The sequence below is a fragment of the Phasianus colchicus genome, chromosome 1 (genome assembly GCF_987193195.1).
Source record: "Phasianus colchicus chromosome 1, bPhaCol1.hap1.1, whole genome shotgun sequence".
Classification (NCBI taxonomy): domain Eukaryota; kingdom Metazoa; phylum Chordata; class Aves; order Galliformes; family Phasianidae; genus Phasianus; species Phasianus colchicus.
The window spans coordinates 57,912,056-57,938,588 of NC_143436.1; the positions used below are offsets into that span (position 1 = coordinate 57,912,056).

The 26,533-nt window shown below is 43.6% G+C and overlaps 2 protein-coding genes across 4 annotated transcripts in view; one reads left to right on the forward strand and one right to left on the reverse strand.

The window, feature by feature from the left end:
* Positions 1-26,533, forward strand: part of TMEM178B (transmembrane protein 178B) — a 221,458-nt gene that overhangs the window by 116,933 nt on the left and 77,992 nt on the right. The gene's annotated exons all lie outside the window — the stretch shown is intronic.
* Positions 19,001-21,796, reverse strand: LOC149919642 (uncharacterized). Its single transcript, XM_090134438.1, has 2 exons — positions 20,586-21,796; positions 19,001-20,366 (listed from the first exon to the last, which is right to left on the reverse strand). Exon 2 carries the CDS (start codon positions 20,282-20,284, stop codon positions 19,058-19,060), a length of 1,227 nt encoding a protein of 408 aa, XP_089990564.1. The 5' UTR covers positions 20,285-20,366; positions 20,586-21,796; the 3' UTR covers positions 19,001-19,057.

The following is a 26,533-nucleotide window of genomic DNA, read 5'->3' on the forward strand; positions in this document are numbered from 1 at the left end:
AAAGTGTGTGAACTTCTGCTAAGATATCAAAAATTAAATAATAGTAATAATCATTTTCTCCCAACCTATAAACTGTGCATGCATATGTATCTGAGTATATTGCAGCAGGTAAGGCATGAATTGCAATTTCACGGAGTGCAGAGCAGTTATATAGTTATATATATGTAGTTGTGTTTTGTGTTCAGCTCTGAATGTTGGTAGGCCTGCACTTTTAGTGAATACATGAATGATGCCTTTGCATATTGAAAATGTAGCATGTAAACCTTGTGTTCCATGAGGCTTCTGCTGTAAGTGGTGCAATTGTGTAGGCACAGTGCAGCTATCTTGGCATTACAGTGGAGTCCCTTGAGTAGCTGTTGCCAGTGTCCTGAAAACTGGAGCAGAGAAGAGAGAGATGGAACTAGCTTCAAACTTAACAAGGAGACTCTGAGTTGTCCAATGACTTGATACAGGTTATAAAAAGTAAACAGATTCATATTACATGCACCAAAACTTCTAGATACGTGGCTCGATATCTAAGCACTACTAGTCATCATAGTTACAGTGGCAGAAGGATATAGGCTGTGCTTGTCCTGGCCTCATTATTTTGGATTTCAGTGGTACTAAGATATATTAAATGCATATTTTTAAATCTAGGTCTGTTCCCAATCTTGTGTATTACCCAGCTGCTCAAGCCTGCCAGAAGGGAGATAGCGGTGAAGGGGAGGAGTGGCTGGGGAACAGTAAAAGGAATGCTGCCTCTTGTGGACGTGAACTGGAAGAACATGTGTTTAAAATGTTGATGGAAAACTTGAAGTGTTGAAAGAAGAATATTTGATGTGTTTCCTTTTTTCTTCAGGCTTTTTTTATTGGAGAAGGTTGGAACAATACTATTTGTTTTACTTAGAAGAAGAACTTGGAGTCATCTGCATTTCATCAGTGGTTTTATCACTAATACCAACTGCTTGGGTAGGGAGGGAGGAATGGACCCAAAGGGGTTGTAGAGGTGGAAAAAAAATGATCCATAGTAATCATCTATCTTTGATCTAAGAGGAAGGCTCCTGAGACATTTCATAGTGGTTCCAATAAGAAGCTGTAGGATTTCTGTGGTCATAATTGTCAAACATCCATAAGTAAGACAAGATTTGTAGGGAGGGAATGTTATTTATTGGACCAACTAATACAGCTGAAAGAAACAGGTTTCTGCCAGGTCCCCAGCAGGCTTGCTTGGAAAGTGGAATCTGTTGTCTTGAAAGGTCACTGGTGTGGAGTATGATTTCTTTGGTACCCAACTGCCCAGGGGTTTATTTGAGTTAACTTAGTTGCTAAAGCAGGCATCTATCACTTCTGTTGGGAGAGGCCTCCAGTGTGCTCTCCATTCCCTTCCAGCCAGAAGGAAATGTCACAGACAGTGACTTAAAATTGTCACTCTCCTCTGGACTAGTCCACGAGGCCCTTTCAAGTGCTGTGACTCTCTTCATGGAGCATGGCTGCTGCCTACAGTGACACTTTCCAGCTTCTGCAGCTGAAAGATGGCAGTCCAGGTTTGGAAAAGGGTTTATGAGTACAAAGTTAAGTAGAGGAATGCTTCTGTTGCACTTTTGCCTAGTATCTCAGGCTTCCAAAAGAAGCTAATAGGAACAATCTCTGTTAAAATCAAGAAGATGTCAGAGGAAATTCAGACATCTATTTTGGAAATGCTTTTGATAAATCATCTAGCAAGCTTCAGTAGCAGCTTTTGACCATAGGTTTGTCATAGTCAATTTCTTGATCTCCAAATAGTTTACTTCTTGAACCATACCCTGGATTGAATTCCACAAAAGACCATTCATTTTCATGCTAAAATGGAGATGGAAGCTGTCAAAATGGGGACAGAATTTCCCTACAAACAGGAAAGCCAGATGGGTCTCATCAGGGTAAAAGTCATGGAGCTGCTATTATAGTACAGAGTTGGTCTGGCAAATAATTTCTCTCTGTATTTAAAAGCAATGATAAAACAAAGGTACTTACTTTGTTACTTAAAATAACCCTAGAAGATTAAAACTCAAGATTAAAAAAAGGTAGTTTTCATTTGTCAGTATACATATTGTTTGACCACTCTGCAATTTCCTCAGTTAATGAGGTGCTAGTGACTTTCATTTTTGCCTATATAGTCATTTTCTGCTCAGTTTCAATTTTAGATTTTATGCAGCATCACAGAGATGCAATCGCCAGAGCAGATTGTTAGTTTATATTTAAAATGCCTCTACTGTTATGTTTCTTTTTTTAATTAAAATAGAAACCAGCAGAAAGAATTCTGTTAGGCTTGTGCATTGTTCAAGTCCTTCAGGAATGAAACTGTACAACAAGCTTGACTGTCAGCATTCTATTAATTTGGGAAATAATTTGTTTCCTAATAAGTTCCAGTGTTACCAGTAAATGAAACCCAAAAGTTTAGTCACCACAAATAATAATAATAAAAAGATTTGAAGGTTTTACTTTTTCTTTGCATATTGAAAATATACAAAACATCAATTCGCATTTACTCAGCAAAATGTTATATATTTATTAAATGCATTAAAAGGACTCTGGGCATTTTTGAGATCAATACGTGCAATTGCATACGTACTTGAGAAGCCACTGCTGCTTGCAACTGAGCGTCACTGGGGCCAGACTGGAATTAATTGTCCAGTTTGAGTGCTTAGAAGTGACTAATAACTTTCACCTTTTCTTGACCCCAAATATTTCTAGCCATCAGGAGCAAAACTTTATGGATGAAGCCTAGTTTAGATCATGTGTATATACTGCAGAATTCATTAATGTCTTACATACATTTTGCAGTACTGCAGTGTTGAGTGTAGTGTAACAGATGCATACTGGTAAAGCCAAATCTCTCCCAGTTTATACTGAAGAACAGGTTTTTGCTTATTCCTCCTGTTTTGGCAAAAAGTTGCACATTAGACTAATATGAACAGGATTGTACCAGCTTTCAAAAGTGATGAATATGTGAAAAAAATATCGCTTGTATATGGAAATAAGTGCAGGATGAAAACCCAGTTGTCTTTTCTGTTCTACTGCAATAAACTTAAAATAGCTTCATGGAAATTACTGGAGTCTCATGTCTGTTACGTTGATGTAAGAGGAATATAAAATTCATTGTTTCAAACTAAAACATAAGTACACTTAGCAAGTACAATGTATTAAAGGGAGATTTAAAGAAAGAATGGCTATTTCCCAACTGCATGGGTCATTTTGGTTCTACCATTCCTTGATCCTATAAGAGCTTTGATGGTGTACATCTCACTGAGATACTGCAGATTCAATGGCAGGAGGCAAAAATGAGACTTAGAGATCCTTGTTCAATTTGAAAATATCTGTTAACTGCCTGCTTTTTCTAAAAATCTACAGAAATAATATGTTTTACATATGCAGGTAAAGACTAGAGATAATGAAGCTATTAAAGGGTATGTTTGGGTATGTTTGTGAAAAAGTATTGGCATTGATAGTTTGGGAGCAATCAAGACTGGAAAATTTGCAAAAAGCAGGTGTGAATGGAAAGGTATGTGGCCAGGGACATTGAAGTCTGAGAAGCTGCCCTGGGAATGTGCTGTAAAGATGTACCAGTTTATCTCCACATGGAAGGGGTGCCAAAAGCAGTCGTCTGTTGCACAGAATTTGGGATAGGGCTGGGTTAAAAAAAAAAGTTGTCATCTTTGTTTGATATCAAATTTGATTTTGGACTAGGGAATGAAATTTGTTTGTTTATTTTCAGAAAATCTACATCCCTTACAATAATATAAAGAATCATAGAATGCCCAAGGTTGCAAAAGTCCTCCAAGATCATCCAGTCCAATTGCCCAACTGTCACTGGTATTTCCCACTAAATGATGTCCCTCAGTATAATATCTAAATGTTTCTTGAACACCTCCAGCAACTGTGACTCCACCACTGCTGTAGGCAGCCTGTTCCAGCCCATTCTTGGAGAAGAATTATTTCCTAATGTCCAACCTGAATCTCCCATGGCGCAACTTGAGGCCATTCCCTCTATTCCTGTTACCTCACCACAACCTCCCTTCAGGTCCTTGCAGAGAGCAATAATGTCTCCCCTGAGCTTCCTCTTCTCCAGACTAAATAACCCCATTATTATCACTATTCAGAACCAAGAACATGTTGATAAGCATTTAATCCAAAACTAAAACTTTTAGGTTTAATTTTTTTCATAGAACTTTGCATTATTAGTAAAGTTTTTGTTGAAAAGGATATTTTTTTAATTAAAGGTGTCCATATGAAAAAACAAAACTCATGTTCCAATTTCCTCAACACTGTAGTGCTCAAAGGCTGAAGAACTCAGTGAAGAGCTTTGCTTTAATCTCAGTGCTGTTTCTATGGGACAAGATGATTTCAGAATCTTTTGAATTGGAGTATGGGGTTACTTCCAGGCTTTGTCCATAGACTGTACATGTGCTGCTGAGCTATGAAAAAGTCAGCATCTTCTCAGGATGGCATTTCAAACCTTGGTCATTGCTGATTCCGTAGTCTAGGCAGTGATGTCTGGAAAAATGTACATAACTGATGATTCCCACCTAGATTCCAGCATGGTAACAAAGGTACTGAAGAGGCAGAGACAAGATGCTGCAGTCTTCTGTCTTCCTTCTGAATTTTTCTCATAGAACAAAGGTGATGAGACTAACTGATAGTGCTAGGTCAGGCTTGTTGGCATTTTATATAGTCACAACAATCACTGTCAAGGGGTTTAGGACAAGATCTTCCAGGCTCTTCTTACTGCATTGCAAGCTCAAGATACAAAGGTTCTTGGTACTGTTGATTATTCTGTGTTTGGCCGTTTCAGTCTGCAAGGATGTGTCTGGGACTCTCTTCCTTGAAGGGTTTCAGGGTGAAGACTGTGGAAGGATTGCTTTGGGAGGCAGAGCAGGGCTGGCTGAAAGACAAGGCTTCACTTCTCAAGGTCTTGGGGTTGAACTTCATCCAGGAGAATGTTCTCTGTACCGATTAGATCATTTTTCTTACTGGTCATGAATGCTATCCTATGAATAAAAAACAATCACTCATTTTTGCTGAGTTATTCTTCTGTTGAGCATGCAGCTGTGACAAGTATGAAGGACAAGGTTCGCATTACAGATACAATCATCTCAAACCTCTGTGTGCCATAGTCAGAATTTAGGAACATTTTTGTCTGTAGGGGTATACATGGGGTATGTTTTCTGTACATACACTTGTCTGATAGTCTGTGGCATGCCTACAAAAGATGCAGCATGAAACATGCAGGCATGAGAAGGAACTCAGACAGAGCTTCATGTCTGATTTGATGAGTCACCAGCTTCTGTCAGCAGTCTGTTGTGAACTGTGACAGCACTGTGCAAAAACTCCATCACACAGTGGACCTGCTCATTCCTATACCCATCACCTTTCGCATTGCTGCATGCTGGTGGCTCTTCAGCACACTATTTGGGTAAAGGGATCCTCCTCTAACCTGTGACATTCAGGAGCTGTATCAAGTTTAGAAAATCTAACTATCGATGTGCTTCCTTGTGATATTCTGCTTCTTGGGTAGGATAGATTGAGATACAGGTGAATCCAACCTGCTGAGAGCTGTAAGTGATTGCTGTTGATAGGCAGATCTGATGATGGTTGGTCTTCCTAGGTGTTAACATGCCTATAGGCGTGTAAGTCCATTCCCATCAGTTCTTTTGCCAGAACTGTTAAGGAACAGCCAAGGATGATGAGGAATGACTCATCTGTTAGAAGATAACCATGCTGACCAAAGGCATGGACAGAGGTTGTGTTAGGAAAGCCTTCCTATACTGTCTGCGCTCTGAGGAGGAAGGGAGCAATCTTGCAGTCTGCTGAATATCTCTCCGGAGAGATTGAGCACTCTCTCCTTCCATTCATGGCTCTGAGAAAGCTCAAGTGTTTTTGGGAGGCACTTACCAGCTTGCAGAATAAGGCAGAAGAATTAGACAAAGAAGAGGGATATCTGTCAATTTGGTCCTGTTCTCAAGCAACAAAATTGTTTAAAAGAACAAAGTATGCCTGACTCTTCTTGATTTCATTTCTGGGTATATATGTATATACATTCTTTTCTGAGTCTGATTGTATGTATCAGCTGAGAAACACTCAGATGCCTGGGTTTTAATACAGTTACTCTATCAGGATATTGTGGAAGAGGTAATGAAACCTGTTAAAAGGGGATCTCTGTTGCTTGTTTTGCTTCGTAAATATTTATGAACATCCCCCTCTCCTTTCTTTGCCCTTTGACTGGTTCTATTAACTGGGAGCCATTAGCCGTGGATGAGGCCTGAACCTCATAAAACATTTTGTGGTTATCAGATGTATTAGTGGAAGAATTTGAAGACACAGATCCTCTTGACATTTGCATCTGTTCCATCTAATTATTCCCAAATTGAAATTGTAAGCTCCTCTTTGTGAAAGCACTGTATATTGTTGCAGAGTTGATTGTGTTATCACAAGCAGGGCTTTACAACTCCAGCCAGGGAATGAGCAAGACACTGATGGAATTTCAGTTTTTCTTTGCAGTCTCTCTAGTAATATTAAATAAGTTAGAGAGATAGGATGTATGAGCCTATCTTATATATATATATATTTAAGCATATTTTTTGATATGAACATTTTATTGAGGATGTCAGGAGACAGTAGTAGATAGCTTACTCATGGCTTTGAGTAAGGGATAAATACCCTTCAGTCATTCACACAGGTAATAGAAGGTGTTTCTCTGTGAGCAGTGAGGATGACATGGGGAAGGTCTACATTTGAAGTGACTTCCCCCTCAGACACTCCCAGGGAGTTCTGCCAGGCAGCAAGCTCATCACTGCCCTGGGGTGCAGGAGCTCTGTCAAAGGATGCTTTACCACCACTGTTCAGTTCCCCATGTTTTGGGTGACCAGGTAGTCACTGGAGGACAGGGGCACAGCATAAGCAGTTTATCTGTCAGTTTGGACAGTGGGAAAAACAATCCTTTAAATCACTAGTTCTGTTTTACCTCTTTTCTCCCTTGTCCCACTGCCCTCCTGCAATGTTTTTTATTTTTTATTAATTTATTTATTTTTAGTGCATCTCTATGGCCTAATAACTAATGCTTGCTGTACAGGTCACTTTTATGAGATGATAAATACCTGTTGAGTAGGAACCTGCTGAAATCAGCAGCTCACAAAGAACATGAGATGCCTAATAAACACTAACAGATTTGGATCAGCTATCAACTAGGGAAGAAGTGTTACACTGGAGAAGAATGCTTCTTAAGTGGCTCGGTATTCTAGAGTGCTCTTGTTTTCTCTGCACCCATTCTTGCTTCCTCCAGACTGAGGGAAAGACAACCAAAACCAGACCTGCTACTCCATAATGGTGAGAATAGATGGAAACTGATATTTTTCTTTGTTATGGCAGATCAGCCTTGAGAATTTAAGGATAAAGCAATAAAATGGCCATCTGCTTGACTGAAAAGAAGATCCTATATGTGTCTCAATTTAAAAAGTGGTTTGTTTATTTATTGTAATTATTTAGAGACTCCTGATTCGCTGCCACATTTCAATTTTTATTCTCTGTGCTCTCACACACACACCACTACAAATACATTACAGAAAAGCTGCAAATTACAGGATGTCTAATTAGGAGGCTTTGAGGAGAAGATGACAAAGAATCGTTCACCATGGAGACAGAAGTTGCTTGCTGGTTTATAACCAGCTAAACAATGCCCAAGACTTTGATAAGCTGCTGCAGGGAGAGCGAGTGTTAGCCTGTGTGAAATGCAGGGGGCTGGTGCTTAGTGTGTCATGGAGGAGTGGAGCTCCCTGCTCTTGGGGAGGTACCATGGACAAGGGCACATGAGCACGAGGTGGTGAAGACATCGCTGTATCTCACATCAATTTTATACTCCGCTGTAGCGCCTGATTCAGACCTCTGAAGATAGCAGAAAGCCATTCTTTGCTTTTAGTAACTGTTGTTAGGCGCCATGCAAAATCAAATCCCTTCTTTTGTGTAGACTTGGACACCAGAGATGATCTCGTAACAGATCCAGATCTAGATTACAAAACTTTTGCAGTGCTTAGATCAGAGTGTTCTTTTTCTTACCTTTAGCTACAAAATCCAAATATTTATTCTATATTCTCTCAGTCTAGTGGAACTGGCCAGGATATTTGGTTCAGGGCTATTTTTACATGTTTGTCGCTAGCAGAAAATTTGGCTTGATAGGCAGCCTCTGCGTAAGACAGTCCGGGGACAAGAATAGCAGAAAAGTCTACAGTTGAAAACTGAAATGTGCTGACAGTGATCTATTATTATATGTAGAAAATTGCATGGTGCATGGCTGGGTAGAGCACGTAACGTAAGTTTTCGTATTCATTTCAGAAAGAAGTAGTTCAAAAGGCTTCAGGCTTTTGCTTTTAAGAAAAGGGTTTCCAAATTCTTCCACATTTCTTGCATTTTGAGATCTACATCATGGTGACTCCTGCTCACAGCATTCTGTGTTGAAGTATGTATGTTGCTGTCCCGATGGAATGTCACACGTGACAGTTTTACACCCAACACAGTAGCACTATACACAAGATCAGCCACAGTACTGTGTGATACACTTTGGCTTCTTCAAAGACAAGGGAGGTGGGGAGACTTCTGCTAACATTTTGGTACAGGCTGTGTTTGGGGAGCAATCTAATCAACCAAGACCTTCCTCTCCATGAAAATTCCCAAAGCAACTAAACCAAAAAACCAAACATTAGTGAGAACCTACCTGATTTACTGACAGAGGGAGTAAACTTGTCAGGTCTGAATATCTGACAAAAACCCTACAATTAAAACATTTTGGGTCTGAATTTATACCTTTCTGCTTAAAGTATGCATCTGCCTCTTAAGAATTAGGTTTTCAGTTGCATTTGGGAGTGATCACAAAGCTTCAACCAAGTTAGATCAGAACTCACTGAGGATTAGATATGAAAACGAGATGGAATTTGGGTTCAGTATCAAATAGAGGATGTGTATCAGGTTAAATGAAGGAATAAATTGACTGTATTTTCAAAACAACAAAAAAATCCAGCATTTTTTGCCATTCTGAATTGCTGAATAAGCATCATTAACATACAAAAGAAACACTTTGATAAAATCTACATTCAGCTTTTCACTTCAAAGGCTTATACCCCTGAATTGCTTGTTCCTGGCAAATACAGAGAAAATTTTACGCTGTATAGCAATAAGCCTTAGAGAAATACTTTGTTATTAAAAAAGTCACAAATTTCGGTTGATGAAAATGAAAACCAGGGTAGTGATGTTCCTTGATCACTGAGACCTCTTTGTGAAAAGATGAGACAAATGTTGTGGAACAGAGATGTGCATATTTCTTATATAAATCTGTTCTGTCATATATCATGTGGGGAGCAAATAACTACTTTTGTGAACAGATCCAGACTGAGCTTCATTTAGCTTTGGTTCAGAGTTTTGGTACAGAGCTGCCACTGCCTCTGATCATCTGGGGAAATGGTAGGCAGAAATTAGTCAGAATGTCTCAGCAGCGTGTACAGAATGGAGCATTTTCATTCTCAGAAATCTGAGTGTGAATTAATTTATATTTGTATGCTTTGGTGAGTTTTCCTAGGTTTTGGAGCTTTTGGAAATCCCAAAGTCAAAGCATTCCTAAGAGGGTGGAAATGAGCACAAGAACTGAAACTGTCTGCACAAAAGCTGTGTGAACTGTACTTTCTGAGTCTGGTAGGGATGTCCTCTCTTTCATATGCCACCTTGATTTTACCTACCTATATTCAGCAGTGCATACCTGCTTGCTAGCACACTCTTCACTGAAGTCATTCAACTTGGAGAAGACTGCATGGAATGAGTGACCAAAATTTTAATCCTGCAAATGAAAACTCCCCAGCTTGGATGTGTGTTTATTAGGAGACTGCAGAAAGACTAACCAAAGCCCAGTTAGTGGTGGTGGTCTCTAGAATGGATCCCAAGCCTAGGTGCCACGATGCACTTGGCAAGGATGCCACATCTGACAAATGGCAGAGATGGAAAGATAAAGTACTGGCATGGAAAGATATAAACACAGGGTAAAACAGGGTTTAGATGCCAAAAATTGTTTTCAAACACAACTACAGTCTAAAAGATGTGAGGAATAAGTGGTGGATTGCCTTTATGTAATTAGGCTGCGATATGAACAGGAGCTGTGGACTCTCATACCTATAAAGCAGTAGAGGGTGATACAACTCTTCTAGAGATGCTTGGTCAAGAAGTCTCTCTGGGATGAATGATCCTACCATCCTACCATCAAATCAATGACAGTAACCATCTGATGAGTACGTTATCAGCACCCCTTCCTTTCCCACAAGCCCTTTGGGTGTTGGTAAGGCAAAGACAGAGCCTGGTCAGGGAGGAAACTGCTCCCTCCTTAGGTTAGACACAAACTCACCCTTAGGACTGGGAGGACTGGGGAGTTTCTGAGCTGAAATTTCTCCCACCCCAGTAACTCAACAGATTAAGAATATGCTGTGAGCTTGGATGGCATGTGTGTTCCTGGATGGGCATACAGAATTCTGCAGAAGGAAAGCACTTGAGCCAGGTAATTAAACATGTCAGCTCTTTATCCAGAAGAGTATTATATTAAATTATGTACAGTAAATATTTTTGGAAGGTGGAATTCTAAAGAGAACTTATTGATTTATGGCATGGAGCCAAGCTGCTGATGGGGTTGGCAGACGTGTTCAGCATCCAGGGTAAGGTAGGGTATGGTGCGAGCTCAGGAAATGCAGTGTGCTGGTGCAGGGGGAGACTGCTCCATGCTCTGTGGCTCTCCTTCCTTTTTGCAAGAGAAAAATTGTGAGTACCCCTTAGCTTTTTGTATGCCTGTTGAATCGATAATGGCATGGTAGAAATGCTCGGTCAGCACTACTGTCTCAGCTGTTCTTGTAAATGGCAACATTAGCACAACTATCCGGCCATAGCAAGCAAGGATGGCAGTGAGGGGAGGGCGGTGAAAAATGTCAGTAATATGGATGGCATTGCCAATGCTGTCAAGGACTGCAGGCAGTAAACAGGCAGCTGGAGACATCATTCCAGCTCCTCAGGGAGTCTGGGGTCAGACGTTCATCATTGCTGTTGATTGTGGGGGGGGAAATGCTATCTCTGAGACATAGTTGGTACACCTCTGTTACTGCCTTCTGTCAAGGCTGTTAGATCCAGTTAGGTTTTGGTGCTTGTGGGATCCCAATGCTCCTCAAACGTGCTTTGCATCTGCATGCATGGGCAGATGAGCCTAAAAGTCATCTACGATATAGGTAGGAAGCAGTCTGGAAGAAATGATGCAACACCAGCTGAAAAGAGGTTAGGTAAACTGAGGAGACTTCTTATTTGCAGTTTCTTTATTTTATCCTTGAGAACTGTTTGCATATGTCTTTTTAGCAAGGGGCACATAATCCTTGCATGGCACTGTAAGAGTTTAATACTACATATGCCTTCATATAGCCATGGTGCACACAGCATAGTGATGCTAATTCACCTTGCAGCTGTATGATTGTAACAGTGCACAAGAGGTGTGTATGCAAGGGTTAGACATGAGTGCAAACGTTATTGTATATGCATGTTGAGCATTGACCTTCATACTAGCTAGCTGTGAGTGTAAGGTACAGGTTATTTTAATGTGAATGCATGTCAGTTATGAATGTGTATGCGGAAGCCTATGCATGTGGATGTCTGAGTTACAGGTGAAAATTTAGCAGGTAAGGTAACATTTGTTTAGACAAAACATTGCACACAAGTGCATCTTCATTTGTTCTTGCATTTTTCAAAGATAAGTGCTTAGATGGGATAAGATGACATCTATGGTGGAGTTGTAAAAGTATTATTATATGTAGACGTGCACTTATATTGTAAAACATAAAGACATACGAATATATTTTCCTAAGGTCATTTTTATTTTATTTTCTGCTGGAGAAGTTAATAATGTCTGTGATATTTTCCCAAAGGAAGAGAAAAATCCAGTGTAGTACAGTGTGTGGCATTACGTTCTCTGCAGGGAGCCATCAGTTTGTTATTTAAAGGTGGCTCTTCATTTTGCAGCAGAAGATCATTTCACGTCTAAATGATGAAAGTCCATTTCACCCATAAAGATTTTAATTTAAAGTGCTCAGTGCCTCTCTTCATCTGGAAAAGAGATATCATTGGATCTTTCTGCAGGTTTCATAAGAGAAAAACAAATTGGAGTGAGCATACAGCTTTTTGTGCTGCCCCTTTTGTGGATATCGTATTTATCCATGTAACTTTGAAATGTTCAGAAATTTGGTGCAGAGAAACATCTGACTGATTTTGGAAAATTTTCTAACGTTTCAAAAACTAAATTGAAGTTTCATAAAGACACTATTTGAAGAGATTTTTCACTGCAAGCTGCTTGTTTGGGAAGATAAGCAATACCAGCCTAGACTTGAAAATTAATGCAAGAAAATTCGAAGCATGTTTTCATGTGCATAAATAGGTAGTGGCCAAATATGCAATTAATCCAAAACTTGGAAATCCAAATACTGGGTTGCAAAGAAGCATGCATGAAAAAGCTGAAGTTTGAATGAACATTTTTGGGCACTGCCAAACAACCCAGGTAAGATTTTTATTTCCACACTCCCTCTTGCACAGCACAGCAGGCAGGAAAGTCTTGAGGTCTTATTGAATCTAGTGACTTTGCTGGAGCCATGCCAGGTTAGGCCAGCTGTGAGGGTTTGGCCCCGGGTCACTAATGAGAGCTCTGTCACTGGAGAGCTAACCTTGCAGCACTCTTATTGACACTGCTGGCACATCCCTAATGCAAACAAAAGCACAAGAAAAATTTTGGTTGTGATGCAGTTAAACTCTCTTTAATTTGAAAGTGATTATAACCAGTGGAGAAAATCCTGTTAATTAGGCAATTATATACTCCACTTCTCTTCCAGCCTCCCTCCTTCTTCATTCTCCACCTTGTTTTTCACTTTGGAAATCAGAAGTACAGACATATTAATAATCTTGGCTTCCAGTTCTAAATTCATGTCCTGGGTCATCCTCATTCCAGTCAGCTCACATCTCCCTTCAGCAACAGGATGTCTTAAAACTTCTGGCAGTTCCATACCTTATCATCAATATAAATAGATATGTGCAAGGCTGGAAAAGAGAGAAGAGAGGAGTGTAGGGAGAATCTGCGGTAGCTCAGCATTAGGGTTGTCAACCCTTCCCCCTGCCAGAACTAGGATGACGCACAGAAGTGGGTCGAGGGAGTGGAAATGGAGAGGAAACAAGAGGGAGGCAGGTGGAAGCTAAGGAAGACTCTGTGGGACCTGTGGAAGTGGAGTAGGAGTGGTTTTGACAAGTGAAAACAAGTTTGGGAGCGGGTAGGATGAGTAGAAACATAGCAAGAGTGGGTAGGACCCACAGCTGCTTGAAGAACAGTTTTACATTTCATAGAATCATAGAATCACAGAATCATTCAGGTTGGAAAAGACCTTAAAGATCATCAAGTACAACCATGACCTAACAGTACTACCCTAACTCTAACATTCCTCTGCTAAATCATGTCCCTGAGCACCACATCCAAACGGTTTTTAAACGCATCCAGGGATGGTGACTCAACCGCCTCCCAGGGGAGCCTATTTTGGTGCTTAACAACCCTTTCTGTAAAGAAGCTTTTCCTGATATCCAACCTAAACTTACCCTGGCACAACTTGAGGCCATTTCCCCTCATCCTGTAACATGTCGCCAGTGAGAAGAGACCAACCCCGCTCTCGCTGCAGTCATCTTTCAGATATTGGAAGAGAACAATAAGGTCTCTCCTCAGCCTCCTTTTCCCCAGACTGAACATCCCCAGTTCCTTCAGTCTTTTCTCATAGGGCATATTCTCCAAGCCCTTCACCTTGTTGCCCTTCTTTGGACCTGTCCAGCAAGCATCTCAATGTCCTTTCTGTACTGAGGTGCCCAAAACTGAACACAGTACTCAAGTGAGGCCTCGTCAGTGCCGAGTACAGGGGCAGGCTTACTTCCCTAGTCCAGCTCACCACACCATTCCTGATACAAGCCAGGATGCCACTGGAGCAGTATTCCCTCTGGAGCACATCTGGATGTGATGTGAGAAAGGGAAGAGACAGTCGGGGGCATCTCCTGGTCCAGAAAGAACCAAAGGGAAGAGGCATTTCAGAACCATGTGAATGTGGCTCTCAAGTGAGGAAATGAGTTGTCAAGTTCTTGGCAGCAGGGCAGTGAAGCATCATGCACAATAGTATCGTTTAAAATGGTTGTTTCACAGCCTGTAGTCACCTAGTGCTTGGGAGTGGCACTCCTCATGTACACAAGCGACATGTAGCCAGCCTGAGGCTATTTTGAGCCCTATGTCTCCATAGTCTTATTCTCAAATCCAGAGAACTCAGTCCAGGAACTGAATTCTTACCTTCAGATAAAATATTCTGTCAATATGGTTCAGTTCTGTTTTCAAAATGATTTTGACTATGGCTAATACGTTCTGTGTGAGTGTTGTCCTGGCGGTTTGGGACTGTTTGCTTATTCAAGGTTGCTGCTATCTGCTGCACAACTGACCCGTTCCCCTGAGCAAGTCATCTTGTGGTGCTTCTGCTCCTTGATCGAAGTCTGACATGCTTTCAATTGAAGAAATGCAAAGTGAGAACAGAGAATAGCAAATTTCTGATGTCAGCATAGACAATGTCAAGCTTCCTGGGTTTTCAGATGAACTTAAATAAAATAACAAAAAATAATGCAGTATCTATTAATGGACTGGAGGTGGTTTTATTCATGGGGTGTGTGCTGCTTGGGCAGCTCTCCCACAGCACATCAAACCGTGTGTCCCAGCAGCCAGGCAGGAGCCTGGTGTCCTGCCCTGCATTTCTCTTGCAGTGTATATCAGAGGCATCCTGGCTTGGTACAATATGGCCGATGGCACTGACTGGAGAGAGGTCTGAAAAAAGATTTCTCTGAGCCGTTCTCTGAAGAGAAGCAAGTGTGATAGGTGAGCCTCCTCCCCAACATACCAAAGGAAAAAAAATATATCAGAAAAGAGGATGGCAGTGGAAAGGAAGAGGGAGGCAGACAGCCCATTTTCTTGCTTTCCTGAATGCAGGGGCTGCTTTTGACCCCTGCTTGGATTTGTCTGAGCTGGAGCCAGCATGAGAAGGATGCTTCTGCTGGCTGCTGTTGCTATGGAAACAGCAGAGACGGGGAGGCAAACGGCTGCCAGAGATGATGACTTCTGAATTAAAAACAGGGCATTCCTGCCCTCCGCACTCCCATAACCCAATTCCCACTGGTTTCTGCTCTTTGTGGGCTGTGGGTGTAGCAGCTTTGATGGGAAGGAGGAAGCAGCTCTTTACTTATCATGTGGAGTGGTTATTTCCACACCTTTCACAACCCAGCAAAACAAATACGGTGCTTTCTTTCTTTCTTTCTTTTTTTTTTTTTTTTGTCTCACACTTGGTAAAAAAAAAAAATAAAATAAAATAGAACACTGCAGTGTGAAATGGCTCTTACCATTCCCAAAACTTTCCACCCCCTTGGAAACTAAAAGGAAATATCATCATTTTAATTCCAACTATCGCTTTCATCTTCAGTGGGTGTGGGGAGGTGGTGAGAGCTGAATTTATAATTTCTCTCCTGCCATCAAATATGAGTGCATGGATATGGAGCTGACTGAAGTCTGGTACCTGTCAGTAGAGGGGCAGAATCACCTCCTTTGACCTGCTTGTTACACTTCTCTTGATGCAACCCAGGATACGGTTGGCCTTCTGGGCTGTAAGCGCACATTGCCAGCTCATACTGAATCTTTCATCAATCGACACTCCCAAATCCTTCTCCTCAGGGCTGCTCTCAAGCCTTTCTCCATCCAACATGTACCTGTGCTTGAGACTGCCCCGACCCAGATGCAATACCTTGCACTTGGTATGCATGTATGTATTGTACACCAATACCTGCCTGTCTTTTGTTGTCAGGATTAGGAGGAACAAGGAGCTGCAAAAACGTCAGATGATAGGGCAAAGTGATCTTTCAGTGTTCTCTAAATATTAAGCCTATTTTTCCACTTAAGCTTTTATACAGTTAGGTTCTTCTATTTTTACCCTTTTATCACAGAACAACTCAAGTGGGTCCTTGACTGGGTATAGAGACTCAGTGACTGGCACATGACAGGGGTCTCCTGAATACCATATTTTGCAGTCATTCACTGATCTGCAGTATCCCATAGGGAGGGATTTTTAGTCTCAACTTTCAGCCTTCCTGAAGTTGTGGTTTGGCCCATGCCAGACCCACATGCAGTGGACTAAACAACTTCTCATCCACAATGTCAGTTAGATAGTCTCCTCCAAAATCCCACTTCTCCCATTTTGAACCCCCCACCACACATTTCCAAGTGGATATCTCAGATGGCAGATTGGTAGCACAGTGTTGATGCTATACAAATATACAACATTTTAATCACTCTTTGGGTCCTTGTTCTAAAATACCTAGACAAGAAAATTGATGTATAGTAAGATGAAGTACAGAAGGTCAGAAACAGAAGCGTTCAAACATTTCCCTGTTTAGCCAGATCCCACATGACTTTTCCACCATTTCTGATAATATTAGCTCGAGTCCTATCCAAATACCATATTTGGTTTGGGGAAAGACATCCTTATTGTGTTTGAGATCTCTGTTTTTAAATTCCTCAGTCTATCTTTTCTTCCCTACTCCTGAGAATCCCAATCCATCTTCTCTAAGTAATCTCTCTGCAGCCGTTTGTTGTGGGCAGATAATCAGGACTGGTGACATTTGGTGCCTAATCCTCCTCAGAGCCTTCCTTTGAGCTTCACTGTCCAGTAGCTGGTGAGAACATTTGTTAACTCCCAAGCTTGGGGCCCAAGCAGGAAATTAGTATTTTTAAGAGACGGAGATGCATTTGTTATTGACATCTGTTCCTGTTTTAATGAGGAGAATTAGAAAGAAGGAGGAAGGGTTTCAGATAGAATTAAGTTTCCCTTTTCTCCAGTGGGAGACCACATTATAAGGCCTTCAAAAGATGCTGCTGAGTCTCTAGTAACAGAGAACGAAATCACTTGCACACAAATAAAAATCCAAAGAGCAGTTAAGCAGTAATCCATGTCTGCAGTTTCATGCATCCCCTTCTTCCTGGGTTGGTTCCTCCTGAGTGAAATTCTGGTGAATCACAGCTGTATTTTCCCCTCCTTGACTCACTCACTGCTTTGAAATGCTGGTCTTCCTCCAAGTTCTTCACAGAGATCCTTCTCTGCAGTAAAGACTGACCAAGGACTGAGATTGATGTCTGACACACTAATTCAATCACTGACCTGTGTTAATCTATTAAATCAGCCCAGGTGTCTTCTGATCTGCTTCTTGCTGGAAAGAGCTGTTGCAGCAATGAAACCGCTGCTGCCTCCATTAGTTTCTAGCTAACTGGTTCACTGGGAGGTCAGTTTGTTGTGACACTCTGTAGCTCAGCAGGTGGCCTGCACCATTTTGATTTTTGATTCTCGATGGCTTTGAATCAGGAAACTGATGAGATTTAAAACTGTAAAAAACAACAACAGCAAAGAACACAGAAAAACAAATACATTCCTCTGCACATTTTTGTCCTTTCCTTGAAATAGAAAGAAAACCATTCCTGTGTCCTGTTCTTGCCTCTTCAGTGTTTTCCATTGCTCTATTTCTGCCATTCCTTGCTTTCCCTTCACATCCTTGCTCTGATCTTCTAATAGAATGGAGAATATTTTGGTAAAAAAAAATTGTCCTGTGAAGACAGGCTACTGGCTTGCACTCCTAACTGTGAAATAAATGCTTTTGGATAGCCTCTCTGGACAGATACCTTCATAGCACTACAAGAAATTCACTATGCTGGTTCTTCCTCTTTCTGAGAGAAATTCCATCTTTACTGTGGCATCATTTCTGCTTCTATCTCCCATTTTTGCAATAAGTTTCAGTTCAGCTTTGCATGTTTCCATGCGTTGCTTGGGATCATGATGGAGTGGTCTAGGAAGGCACCCATTTCCCCTTCTTTTTGGAAGTGGTGGGGAAGGTAGCAGTATCAAGAGGGTTATGCACTGGACTTTGTGAATCCATTTGCTTTCAGTAGCTCTGGACACTACAGACCCAGCTGGGCTCCATGTGCAATTGGTGCTAGAGGCTTCAGGAGGCTCTGCCCTGTGCTTGATGCAAGGATTTCTAGGAACCAGGAACATTATGAACCATGAGGGAAATGCATTCAACCTCGGGGGCTCTGTGGCACGGAACCTGGTTGGGGAGGGATAACATCCAACTGGAGCAAATAAACCTAACTGCACTGCAGCGGTACAGGCTAGGGGCTGACATGATGGAAAAGAGCTCTGTGGAGAAGGACCTGGTGGACAACAAGTTGGCCATGAGCCAGCAGTGTGCCCTTCTGGACCTGAAGTCCAATGATGATCTTTAAAGTCTTTTCCAATCTGAGCCATTCTATGATTCTATGATGTATTACAAAGAGCACGGCCAGCAGATTGAGGGAGGCGCTCCTCCACTTCTCCTTCGCCCTGCTGAGGCCATACCTGGAGTGCGGTATCCAGTTCTGGGCTCCCTAGTTTAAGGAAGACAGGGAAGTTCTAGATAGAGCCCAGTGGAGGGACACAGAGATGATGAGTGGCCTGGAGCATCTCCCTTATGAGGAGTGGTTAAGAGCCCTGGGACTGTTCAGCCTGGAGAAGAGAAGACTGAGGGGGGATCTTCCTGATGCTTATAAATATCCAGCGGGTGGGAGTCAAGTGGATGGGGCCAGGCTCTTTTCTGCAGTACTCCGTAACAGAACGAGGGGCGATGGGCACAAAATGCAACGGAGAAAGTCCCATCTGAGGGACTTCTTTACTTTGAGGGTGACAGAGCACTGGGACTGGCTGCCCAGAGAGGTGGTGGAGTCTGGTTCTCCAGAGATATTCAGAATACATCTGGATGCTCTCCTGTGACCCTGCAGTAGGGAATGTGCTTTAGCAGGGGGTTGGACTAGATGAACTCAAGATGTCCCTTCCAATCCACAATGATTCTGTGATTCTTTGTAATCATTTTTTATTCATTTGCACATTTACAAAGGAGAAGTGTAACCCTGCTAGTCCCACTGAGGCGGCGGCCTCTTGCAGGGTGGCTGTGGGTCCTGGTCACTGTCAGCCCTCCTCTTAGGGGGCCGCCGTGCCCTCTCAGGAGACTGGCCAGGAGCGGAGGGGCTGCTGCCCCGGGCAGAGGGACCTGCTGCTGCCTCCTGCTCCATCTCCTCGCAGGGCCGCTCCGCTTCCCTCGCTGCGTGTGCAGCGGGGCCGTGACTGGGACCCGCATGAATGTCAGCCCCTGCTGTGCTGGGCTGCTCCTCTCTGCTGGACGTCGCAGTGCTGCCAGAGAGTCCGGGCCTTGATGTGAGGGTCACCTGTGGGGAGGCTGTGGGGCCAGGGGCGGCCACACGGCTGTCCTCCTGCCCCCTGACTGCAGGGCCCTCCTCCTGCGCCCCAGACACGTGGGCGCCCTGCAGACCCAGCAGTCTGTGGGCCTCCTCATGGCTCTGGTGCACAGTGGTGTCGAGGAGTCCCGGGATGAACATCTCAGTTTCGTCCTCCAGCGCAGGCCATGTCAGCTCTATCCGCTCCTCTCTGTTTGGCCCGATGTCACACAGAGCATCGAAGATGAAGCTCTCTGCTGCCATTGCTGGCCACCAGTCAGTGTCAAAGGTGGCTCTCAGCTCCAGGTGCAGCCCGGGCAGCACAGGGTCCAGGATCTCCTGGTGCTGCCTGAACAGCTGTGCCCAGGCCAGAGGCTGGAGACCGTCCACCAAAGGACCCTCCTCTGCCTCCTCTTCCTCCAGCTCCTCATCCTCTTCATCCTCCTCATCCGTCTCCTCATCTGTCTCCTCATCCGTCTCCTCATCTGTCTCCTCGTCTGTCTCCTCGTCTGTCTCCTCATCTGTCTCCTCGTCTGTCTCCTCGTCTGTCTCCTCATCTGTCTCCTCGTCTGTCTCCTCATCCTCTTCCTCATCTGAGAACAGCAGAGGAGACAGCGAAGGGGACGATGAAGGACTAGAGCTGCTGAAGTTTAGAGCAGTGCCTTCCTGGAAGGTAGGTACTGGTGGTGCTGGAGGCCTGATGATGAAGTTCAGGTCCTCACTGTCATCCCGCGCAGCGACCTTGACCACTTCCATGTCCCCCCTGCAGAGCGGGCAGCTCTTCTTCTGTTTGCCCCACCGCAGGATGCAGCCGAGGCAGAACTCATGATGGCATGGCACCACGTAGGCAATGTCCTGGCATGCATCGCGGCAGATGGGACATACCCATTCCTGCTCTGCTGCCATGGTCCTTATGCTGTGGCCCACTGGGGAGTGAGGATGAGGTGTTGCTCCTCTTCACCAATGCCACAGGGGTGAATGTTGCGCACTGCAAGAGGGAGAGAGGCTGCAGTCATTCTCCATCCCATGGACAGTCAGAAGAATAGCCCAGGTCCCTTAGCAGAACACCCTCCTGGCCCCACATCTGGGTCACGCTATGCTCCACACCCTCAGAGGTCCCTCAGCTGCAGCCCTGACCCTGGCAGCTCCCTGAGTCCCAGCGCTCACCCAGTCTCTTCCTTGGGGGACGTGTCCCCACCCAGCTCACCTCTGCTGCTGTACGTGCGCCTGTGGGGTCCCGGCTGCCTGAGCCAGGCAGGCCAGGGAAATGCGGGTGATGGCCGTAGGGACGGGCAGCGAGAGCCGCTGCCAGCAGTGCCCAAAGCACAGCCCAAGACAAATGCTCCCAAGACAAATGCTCGCTCCACCTCCAACCTCGCACACTCGCTCGGCAGGAGTTCAGGCTCGAGACTGACTGGGCCAGGCTCTGCCCGCGCCCAAAGCTGAGCAGTGATGGTGCTGTGGTCACAGTGCATCTCTTGGTGACATCACAGCCTGTTGCTCAGTGATGTCACCACGGTTCTTCTGCCCCTACAGCAGTCACCCCAGCAGCACTTCAAATTTCTGTATCTGCACGTGTTTCTGAGGCCTTTTAAACATGCTTGCAAGATGCACAGCTTCTAAATTTTGCTTCTTTTCCTTGTTCTTGTGGAGGAGAGTGCTCATCATTAATGAATTCAGCATCTCCCCACTGCAACCTCATGGTTTTTGAGTCCTCTGTAGTTGTTTAGAACAAAATAAATGGCATAAACGTGTTTGCTGGTGATAGATTGGTGGAGGGGGAAAAAGCGGCACTGTGCGCGTGGCAGCCCCAGCTCTGTTTTGGGTAGAACTGAGACTCTGTGGAAGAGAAATGTTGGAGAGTTGGGTGGAGAAGAACCTGATGAGGTTCAACAAGGACAAATGCAGAGTCCTGCAACTGCAGAGGAATAACTGCATGCATTGATACAGACTGGGGAATGGAGCTAGAAAGGCAAACTTTGGAGAAGAACCTGCATGTCCTGGTGGACAACAGGTTGAACATTAGTCAACAGTGTGCCCTTGTGGCCCAGAAGGCCAGTGATATCCTGGAGTGCATTCAAAACATCATGGCCAGCAGGTTGAGGGAGGTGATATCTCTCCTTTTCCTTGCCCTGGTGAAGCCGCATGTGGAATTCCATATCCAGGTCTGGGATCCCCAGTTCAAGCAACACAGGGAACTTCTAGAGAGAGCCCAGTGGGAGGCCACTAAGGTCATTAGGGGCATGGAGCATCTCCTGTATGCAGACAGGCTGAGAGTGTGGGACTGTTCAGCCTGGTGAAGAGTGGTCTGAGAGGAGGATGTTATAAATATCTAATGGGTGGGAGTCATGCGATGCAGCCCTGGCAGCTCCCCGAGTCCCAGCGCTCACCCAATCTCTTCCCTGGGGGACGTGTCCCCACCCAGCTCACCTCTGCTGCTGTACGTGCGCCCCGTGGGGCCCTGGCTGCCTGAGCCAGGCAGGCCAGGGAAATGCGGGTGATGGCCGTAGGGACGGGCAGCGAGAGCCGCTGCCAGCAGTGCCCAAAGCACAGCCCAAGACAAATGCTCCCAAGACAAATCTCGCTCCACCTCCAACCTCGCACACGCGCTCGGCCGGAGTTCAGGCTCGAGACTGACTGGGCCAGGCTCTGCCCGCGCCCAAAGCTGAGCAGTGATGGTGCTGAGGTCACAGTGCATCTCTTGGTGACATCACAGCCTGTTGCTCAGTGATGTCACCACGGTTCTTCTGCCCCTACAGCAGTCACCCCAGCAGCACTTCAAATTTCTGTATCTGCACGTGTTTCTGAGGCCTTTTAAACATGCTTGCAAGATGCACAGCTTCTAAATTTTGCTTCTTTTCCTTGTTCTTGTGGAGGAGAGTGCTCATCATTAATGAATTCAGCATCTCCGCACTGCAACCTTATGGCTTTTGAGTGCTCTGTGGTCCTTTAGGACAAAATAAATGGCATAAACATGTTTGCTGGTGATAGATTGGTGGAGGGGGAAAAAGCAGCACTGTGCGCGTGGCAGCCCCAGCTCTGTTTTGGGTGGAACTGAGACTTTGTAGTAGGAAACGTTGAAGGTTTGGGTGGAGGGGAATGTTATGAGACTTAACAAAGGCAAGTGCTAAGTCCTACATGTGGAAGGGAGGCTGGATGAAATGAACTCCAAAGGTTCCTGGCCACCCCTACAATTCTGCATATATGGAGTTAAATTAAACCATTCAGAATCCTCAGTATGTTCTTTTATCACATTTCTTATTAATTTAGCAAGGGTAGTTGTCTGTTATTTGGGGTAACTCAACATGTCTTCCCCCATTGCTCCTGACATGAAAAGTTTGTCTGTAGTTCAGTTTGCATGAGGGATTATAAGCATTGAATGGCCTTGTCATCAATTTGAAGTAAAAGGTGTCTTTTTTTTGGCAAGTGTGTCACAATTGCATTTATTTCTCATTCAATTAGCTAGGGAACACAGTTGATATCATAAATATTGTACAGTATGGTAGACAGGTGAAGAACCTCATAGCAAATACAATAAATCTGCCAAGCAGTTTCACTTAAAGTAACTGCTTCTGCGTTGCCCTCCTAGGTCTTAGGGAGATGCCAACATTCATATTGATAAGTATGTGTGTTTGTGAGATGTATTAATGTTCTTCTGGGCTGAGAATGAAATTATTAACTCATAGTGCTCTGTTAAAATGTGAATTCACATTCCCATAAGCCAGTGTCCTGTTTCACAGGACCGTCTCTTTTCTGTAAAATAGCTGTTGATGAAAATTCCCTACTAAAATCTGCTTTAAAGAAATACGGTTCTCAGGTTGTATTGAAACGTTTAACTTGTCAAGTAAATAGGTTACACTGAATGGAAAATAGTTTGATATTGTTGTTCAGCACTTGTGCTGTGCCATGAAAAATAAATTCCTTTCTAGTTGTGATGTCTCCTGCAATGCCACTAAAAATGTGGAAACAAGCATGATGTTCATCATGAAGATCTGAAAATGGCTATGCTGGTTTTATGTAGTTTTCTGTAGAAAACACAGATAAAATGAATTTATTTATAGCTAAATATTACAGATTTGCATCAGTGTAAGTAGGACAGAATTTGCTCTGCTATTTCTACCCCCTGCTTTAGGTATGTTGCCAAAGATGGCTAATTATAAGACTGACTCACCTCTCCATTCCTGCTCAGGTTTCTGCTACCATTTAAATGAGCCAGGCTGTGAGGCTGCATCAGCTTGTGTTCTCTGCACTCCCACCTACCTCTTTTTTCTCCATTTTCAGATGCCATGTGTCTTCCTTCACTCTTTCTACCCAGGGCCCCTGTCCCCATGCTTGCAGCCTTCTCCATTTGGCTTCCTTTTGTGAAGTGCTTTTCCCTGCAAGTGCTGCTTACTACACTTCACAGGAATTTAACATTTCTCTACTTCATCTGGATTGCAGTTGTTTTTTTATTTTTCATTACTTTTACACAGCTATCATCAAGATCATTTGCTAGATTCTAGGTGAGAGCTGCGCAGGCAGAAGAACAGAAATTACTCAGCTTGGGTCAGTCCCTACCAAGCCTGCATCACAGGGCAAGAGAAAGGTTTCACAGTGGGAAGCTGAAAACCTTTCCTATTTCACAGACGGTCCTTCAGCACATTTTCAAAGAGCCTTGCCTTGCATAGCATCCTCTCATGTTTCCTTTTGATATTCTCACTCTCCGTCTCATATTTTATTCTGTCTTCATATCAAGACTGTGTGTGGTGCCAGCTCATTCTGAGCTGTCATTACGGTAGCTGGAGAGCTGACACCACAGGCCAGTTTTTCTTGTTTTGATCACGGATTTTAGGTTACTGAGTGGTAGGGCTGCTGCTGGTCTGTGACGTGATTTCTGAAGGAAGCTTCTTGAGAGCGCTCAGACTATCTTTAGGACAACTGAAGAAAAGGGCAGGACATGTCTCCTTGGTGCCCCTTGGGCTCTATTTGGGGCTAATTGTTAGGTCTGCAAGACATGAATTTAAACCATAGCTGCTCATGTTTGGTTTGTCAAAGTCAGAGCAGGAAGGCAGTATCTTCCAGTTATGCTCCTTCTCATACATCAATATGAAATCGAAGAGCAGCGGCAAGCAGCATAAAACTGACTTTGTGTAAGCTGCCTACCCCTTTAGAAGGGACACAGTATGACATTCTCATCTAAATGCTTAAATTAGAGTGGAAATGGCTTTTAGCTTCTTGCGACATTTGCTCTGTTGTGATCCACTCGAGCCAGACTACAGAAGTTCTTGTTATTCATCTTAGAATCATTGTAGAACCATAGAATTATTAAGGCTGGAACTCTAGGACTCTAGAATCATCAAGTTCAATTATCAACCCAGTGCCACTCATCTTGGACTAGCTATCATAACACCACTTTGTGGCTCCTGTATTACAAGTATTCTCAGTCTCCTTCGTACTGTAAACCTCTGGATCTTCCTTCCAATTTGCTATCCAGCACTGCCACCCCAATGGCAGAAGAGGGCATTATTTACCATGTGACAGCAACTGCCTACTGAGGAAAAGGTGATGTGAAGAGGGTATATAGTGTACTTTAGGTAGGGATTTATTGAACAGGCAGTTCTTTGCGGACAAAAAGCTGATGCTCATCAAGACACATATGGTTTGTAGCATGTCTCTGGGAATCATATGTGCTAGAGTTTGCCTCCCAGTTGTCACAGCTGGAATTCAGTATTTCGGGGAGATGTGCTTGAGAGCCAGGAATAGAAGTGACATCCACTCTAGCATTGAGAAGTGGAGCACTGCAGTAGAAAGGGAGTCCCCAGGCCAGAGATACGAATGCTACTGCTGCTATTCTTAAGCACTTAAGCTCAGCAAGATCCAGTGACCTGGCTTCAAGAGAAATCCCTGCATCAAAGGGACTGATTCTCTTTCAAATTAGTCTGGTCTGAAAAAGAGCTGTTTTGAAGGCTGTCATTGATATAGTCAGGGGAACAGTGTTGAAAGCTGACTCTACTAATTGCACCATTGTATCAATGCTAACTGTATGCTGAAAATTCCCCATTACTCCATTTAACAAGAATCATTTCCAGTTATGGAAAACCACAGAGAGTAATATAGCTCCCACTCTTAAGTGGAACCAGCTCCAGACTCAGCTTGGATGTCCTTGTTGAAGCTTACTGGTCTGTTCTGCTCAGTACCCAATGACTTCCCAAAGCAGTCAGGCTGGAAGAGATACCTGGGAAGGCAGTTAGGGCTGGCCTCATTCAGTAGGCTGAATTTTGGTGCTTGAAGTTTTCTTGGCTGCTCTACCAGCAGAGACAGACCTGTTACACTGCACAGAAATGAAGGATCCTCTACACAACTAGTAGGACAGTGAAAAACTTGTTTTGAAGTACAAACACATCATATGGCACATACCATGGATACTGTGAACACAGGGAATCAGCCTTGATCTGGAAGCAGGACCATATGTTTGCATGATGCTGGTAAGCTGATTGGATCTATAGAGAGCTTGAGAGAACAGCAGAGGCTCTGTGGTCCAACAGAGAGGTCACCAACAAAGTACTCTACTGCATATAATTGAAATGGGTAGCGGCTTTCTGGTGACCTTGTCATTAGAAAGAACTGGAGCTAGAATTTCTTCCCCATTTGTGTGGCCTAGTGAGGTCATTTCCTTATAGACAGTCCTGCCTGTAATCAGGGGACTCACAGGGTCAATGTGTGGCAGGGATGCTCAGTTTCATACACTCTGAAGGGAGAATTCCTGTTTTTTGCAACAAAAATAATAATAGCATATATGTGCATAATATGTATCTATTTCACAACTGAAATCTTGCTGATTTGGAACTTACTCTCTTGCAGTTGTGTACAGGAATAAATTTCAATTCACATTTTAGGCAGTTTACAAAGTGCAAGACATACATAGTGGCTTTTTGCCTACTGCAAATCACCATAACCAACCAGATCACCATTTTGTGAGATAACATATTTATAGAACTGGAAAACCAAGATAGCTGCAAACGATTTAATGTTTTCAAGAGAGCAAGAATATGCTGCATCTTTTCAGTATTATCTAAGGAAGATCACAAACTTGGTCTTTGGAGTTTGATTCATCCTAATAGGACACAGCAGGATGACTTCAATGAGACTTTTGAGAGCAGTTTCAGAAGCATAGAC

Excerpts from the sequence above, each read along its gene's own strand:
- LOC149919642 (XM_090134438.1), bottom strand. The coding sequence starts at position 20,284 with ATGGCAGCAGAGCAGGAATGGGTATGTCCCATCTGCCGCGATGCATGC.